Genomic DNA, 6,000 nt, shown 5'->3' with positions numbered 1-6,000 from the left:
AAATGATTCAGTGAGAAGGCTTTGCAGCCCTGCCTCTTTAGCGGCCTAAAGTCCCTCGCCCTTCCTCCTCAAATGGCCCTGTTGAAACGCAAGGAGAAAACTTGACAAAGTAGTTTACCCGGGTCCAACTGGTAAACAAGACCTGCACCCGAAGTGGCTTATGTTTTTTTTTGTTTTTGTTTTTTTTGTTTTTTTTCAACCCCGATATGGGGGAAAAGTGTTGCGACTGGAATGGACAAACATTAAATTTTGCTATGCTGCTGTAACGTAACAGATTGCACTGCGCATTTCTATTCTTCTGCAATCGCGCACTTGCCGTTCTGGCATTCTGCATCAGACGGAGGTGTGTATACATAGGTGGAGTGTGTGTGTGTGTGTGTGTGTGTGTGTGTGTGTGTGTGTGTGTGTGTGTGTGTGTGTGCGCGCGCGCGTATGTGTGTGTGTGTGTGTGTGTGTGTGTGTGTGTGTGTGTGTGTGTGTGTGAGATATACACTGTTTATATTGGTATTAACATAACCCATAAAACGCAAGTGTGGAATCTTTAGCGTTGTTGTTTGATTTTCTGTAGGGCGTGTATTCCCAAAGATAATGAAATCATTTGCAGGTCTGACACATGCTAACTTATAAAGCTAATGGTGGTGGGTGCGGGCGGGGGGAGGGAATCTCCTCTAACCCCACCAGGCACTGCCGCGGTTCGACCCTTTACCCTCCTGACGTGGCACTAACTACTCCAATACTGCGCCTGTCAGAAATTTCCAGTTATTTCCAAATTCACTTTTCCAGTCAATGGACCATGACAGAGAAGAGACTGTTCCAGCAATGAACTTGTACAGCATACCCAAATCAAAGGGAATCCGGCATTCTCAGACGCAAGCCTAATCTGCCTCACAATCCGTGGGATACTGACAGGAAATAAATTCGTGATCGAGAATGAAAGAATTGGAGGGTCCATATGGGTCCTTTTGGATGATTTTCATGATATTCAGCAACGAAGCATGTTTAGCAACTACACCATGGACCACAATGAACTCTGACAGTCTTTACCAGTGGCAGTCGTGTGATATCAATCCTGACAAAAAAAAAAAAAAAAAAAAAAAAAAGCCATGCGAACGCGCGCATTCACATTACCGACACGCCTTTGATACTTTTACCTTTCATATGCCAGTGCTTCTGACAACTGGATGGCTATATATAATTCTTCCCTATATCAAGTTCCAGCTTACTCGCTTGAGCGTTATTATGAATAGAAAAATTATCCAAAAGCATTGCAAACGTTCTTTCCGTGACTATGTGTGGCGCCCCCCCCCCCCCCTCCCCCCCGATTCCATATTCTTACAATCCTCATTATTTTGCAGAGACGTGACATTTAAATATTTAAATATGTGAAGCCACAAACAAATGTTCGTGATCTTACTACATGCACAACTACTGATCCCAAAGTATTACACTATTTTGTGGCTTTCTTTTCTGTAAATCTGCAGAATTAAAAGTACAAACGAGGGCAGCATTTTTACACGCAAAATCAAATGTCCGTAGAGATTAGTTGAAAAATTATGACTGTGACAAAAATAACAAGTGTCGCACTTGCTAAACCACGAAAATCCGAAGTATAATGAACGCTTGCGTAACTTTAAAAGCCGAGTAAAATATCTCAATAAGAAACAATGGTCATTTTAACCGGTTCTAAACTAAGAAACCCAAATATTTGTGTTTCTTTAAAATCTCAAAACGAACAATTTTTATGTGGATAGCCATGATCTGACACGTTACTAACGTTTTTGAGTAAATAAAGCGAATTAGTGTATTGACACAGTGTGTGTTGGGGGGATGCGGTGGGGGACTTTCACGTTGGCATTTCCTCGGATACTACAAGTGTCAAAACAACCAATTCTGGCAGGATGGTTATGACTCAGAACTTTGGGCTGATATAGTAAAGTGAGAGGTCAATGGTCAAGGTCATTATTTAGCAAAATAGGAGGGGGGGGGGAGCTTGATAGAGACCACATCTTACTTCCAATTTTAATCAAATATGGTATTGTGACTGGTCATGGGTACAGCATGGTCTCAACAGAAATTCAATATCAGGTCACTAAATGGCATTCATTATCTCTCTCTAACTCTTATATATATATATATATATATATATATATGTGTGTGTGTGTGTGTGTGTGTGTGTGTGTGTGTGTGTAAGAGAGAGAGAGAAAGAGATTGAGAGAGAGAGTATTCATCATTCAAATTTCTTCGCCCTCTCTCTGTGTGTGTGTGTGTGTGTGTGTGTGTGTGTGTGTGTGTGTGTGTGTGCCCCCCTCCCGTAGTCAACACACAGTTTTTGACAGTCCAGACTCTACAAGCTTCCAAGGCCAGGAAACGATAAATTTATACAAGACTGACAGACATCCCCCCCACACCTCCAAACACCATCCATCCCACGCCCCTCTCCTTCCAGACTTCTCTGTTCATTGCCTCAGTCCCTCCCTTATCCCCCCGCCTGCTCGAAATCACTAATTACACCTCTCCGTTGTTTATGGACTATATCTCTCACGTTACTGTCTTTTCTAGAGGAGAGAAAACATCGGCTTATCTTCGGCAATGTCCATTTGGGAAGAAAGTTCTGTGTACTCTTCTTTCCTTTTCATTTCTCTCTCTCTACTCTCTTCTTTTCTCTTCACTCTTGTTTCCACTTCTCTATCCTTTCTCCTTCAGTCTTCTTTTGTTGCCTTTCTTTCTCCTCACTCTGGGTAAACTGAAGTCAAATATAGGGGAGAAAAATGTGAACCTTGTCTGGAATATGCAAGGATGTGAACACAAACGTTAGCAAAGTTGAGAGAGAGAGAGAGAGAGAGAGAGAGAGAGAGAGAGAGAGAGAGAGAGAGAGAGAGAGAGAGACTTACAACAACAAAATTGACATAAAAAAAGAAAGTATGAATACACAAATGAAAAGTCACTTTTGTGTCTCACATATACGGAAATCATATATGAATCTGACCATCAAAAATGGAGAAAAAGCAAGCTCTCCTTTTTTCCACTGCACTCCAACAATCAGGCTATGTCTTTTAAATGCTTTAAAAGTCTAATCAATTAGAATCATTCTTTATAATCTGACGATGGGGGGCGGGGGGGGGGGGGGGGGGTGTAGGGTGAAAGTGTGCGGACGAATTCATTAGGCATCTTGGCTTTGATTCAAAGGAAGGCAAAGCGCCCTGAGCTCTTAGAGAGAAAGGCCGCTATATAAATGCACATTATTATTACCTTTTTAATTAATTTATTTATTTATCTTTTTGATGTTTGCTTATTTTTTTTACTCTTTCTTCAAGCGGTTGTTTCTCCAACGATGGCAAACAAGCACAGTCACAGCTACGAAGGTAGATCAAAACGTTCTCGGCCTCATAAAGAAAGCTTGGCTGGATAAACAGCGGTGTTCAAGCATTGCTATCCCTGCGTGGGAGCAGGTGGCATCTTGCGCCTCCAAAAATGCTTCAACGACATAAATGATGTCATTATCACTCCCAAACGGCGCCCACGAAGATGAGATTTCAGTTTGGGGAGCAGGAAGAAGTCAGCTGGAGCCACGTCTGTGAGCAAGCAGGATGGGGCAAAAGCTGAAACCCAACGTCGACCAACTCAGCCACTGCCACTTGCGCAGTGCAAACTGGTGCATTGTCCTGCAGCAAAAAGACCCATGCCCGGAAATTTCCTCGGCGTTTTTCTTTGATGGCTTCTTTAAGTTCGCGCACTTCTGAGACATAGTAGTCTCCTGTGATGATGCGACACTTCTGAAGGTAGACAATCATAACGATTCCAACGCAATCCTAGACAACAGAAGCCACGACCTTTCCAACAGATGCAACCCGTAACTGAGCGCCTTTCATGAAAAAACTGTTGTGTTTGCAGGGGAGGGGAAGGGATTCAATGAGCATTTTGGATGGAAAAATGCGCGGGGAAGATAGGCGTGGTTGGGGCTGAGTTTAACTGAGCACCTTTCATGAAAAACTGTGTGCTGCACTGCTGAACGCATCACCAACATTCATTTCTGGTGGTTGTGGGATACGGCCCAAGTTTCGGCAAAGCTCCTCTCTGTCCACTCAGTGATGTTCTCTGCCAACTTCTATCGCTGTTTGCCTCGTTTCCTCTTCCCCTGTACTGCAGGAAAATATAATATCATACCTATAAATCAAAACACAAATAACCAACAAAGGAAACGACACTCACGCTCTCTCCTGGGAGTCCAGATGCTGAACCAACTCGTCTCGTTTATTGACCACCGCCACGAGCTCGTCCAGCAACAGCCGTTCTCGGCGCTTCTGGGCCTCCGTTTTCTGCCAGTCTGTAAACCACACGAACATGGCCCCATCATTATCACACGCACACAGATACATACAGACACAAAAATACATATCCACAAACACGCGCGCGCGCGCGAGCACACACACACACACACACACATACACGCACGCACACACTAACGCACACATATGAACAGTATTCGTTGGTGAAGAACAAAACAGAAGTTCCTTTCGCTTCTGGATCTGGATCCACAGATTTCTGTCCGCACATCGTCGTCGTCGTTACCGCTATCATACAAGCATTCTCGTCACTGTTTTGACATCAGTGTTCAGTCAATCTATCCACACAAGGGATGACGTTACAGTCACCATTATTGACAGTATCATCATCATGTACATCAACAGTAATCACTTTCTACCCTTCAAAGCAGGAGTCTTCTGTAGAAGAACAATAACAAGAAGTACACGAAGAAGAAAAAAAGGATGAGGAAGGAAGAGAAGATGTTGAGAAAGAAGAAGCGAGAACGGAATATAGACAAGAGTGGAGGGTGATTGAAGGTGTGGGGACCGAAAACGTAGAGGACGGAAGATCAACTTTCTTTTTCCCATCGCACATACACTAAAACAATCTCTGGAAGTACGTCTTCATCTCACATTACCCTTGAAAATCAGCAGAAGAAAAAAACAACAACAAAAAACAACAACAACAAAACAAAACAAACAACAACAAAAACAACAACAACAAAAACAAAACACAAAAAAACACAACTGGAAGTCAACACAAACGTCTTCAGGACACAATTTGCTATCAAAAATCCATGGGACATAATCCCTCACGGCTGGCAAAACCGTTTTGCACTCGCTTACACACGTCTTTCACATAATCCCTCCACAACTAGAAACCGAAACAAATCCAAATTTAAATCACGATAACAGCACAAAAAAGAGGGCGGAAGGAAACAAAACAAAATAACGAATTAACGTAAGAAAAGACAAAATGAACAAGAAAAGGAAAAAAAAGCTATCCAGTAACCTGTCCTTGCCACGAGAAGACAAGGATTCTGTGCTGAAACTAAATCTCTGTTTTTAATCCTCACAAATGTGAAAATCACGTACAGTGCCATCACCACGTGTGTACGACAGTGCGGACAAAGGGAAGGAAGGGAGGGGGTTCTGACATAAGGGACCAGATGCACGCAGTTAAGCCACAGACGCAGGTAATTTCGCTGAACGGAAGACGTTTAAGTCGGTGACATAGATGCCAGCAACGCCCGTGGCAATGATATTTTTTCTTTCTTCTTCTTCTTCTTCTTCTCTCTCTCTCTCCTGAGAGAACACACACACACACACACACACACACACACACACACACACACACACACACACACACGAGATCCCCGATCCATCCATCTTCGACCAACATCAAGTAGAAAAGAAGAAGGCTTAAGGAGACCATCTGTTCCCGGACCGTGTAGAACTCGCACGCACGCACGCGCGCGCGCGCGCGCGCGCACACACACACACACACTAACCATTTTCTCTCCAACTGATCACATCATCTTCAACATCGCCTGACCAAAGGCAGCACAACTTTCACTATAAGAGTATGATGACTGACAATCATGATGATCACAACGATGAGAAAACAGAGAACCTGTGTATCATAGCACTGGACGACAGGATAGCAATCTGTTCTTCGTATTATATTTCCTGACGT

The 6,000-nt window shown here is 43.3% G+C and overlaps 1 protein-coding gene across 1 annotated transcript in view; it reads right to left on the bottom strand.

Annotated features, from left to right (window-relative positions):
• The window catches only part of LOC143296042 (EH domain-binding protein 1-like), a 121,122-nt gene that overhangs the window by 12,966 nt on the left and 102,156 nt on the right, over positions 1 to 6,000 (bottom strand). Inside the window, exon 23 of the mRNA XM_076607788.1 lies at positions 4,210 to 4,324. Coding sequence (XP_076463903.1) covers positions 4,210 to 4,324 — 115 coding nt within the window. The remainder of the gene's footprint in view (positions 1 to 4,209; positions 4,325 to 6,000) is intronic.

Source organism: Babylonia areolata, chromosome 21 (genome assembly GCF_041734735.1).
Source record: "Babylonia areolata isolate BAREFJ2019XMU chromosome 21, ASM4173473v1, whole genome shotgun sequence".
NCBI lineage: Eukaryota > Metazoa > Mollusca > Gastropoda > Neogastropoda > Buccinidae > Babylonia > Babylonia areolata.
This window is presented reverse-complemented; position numbering and strand designations above follow the sequence as displayed.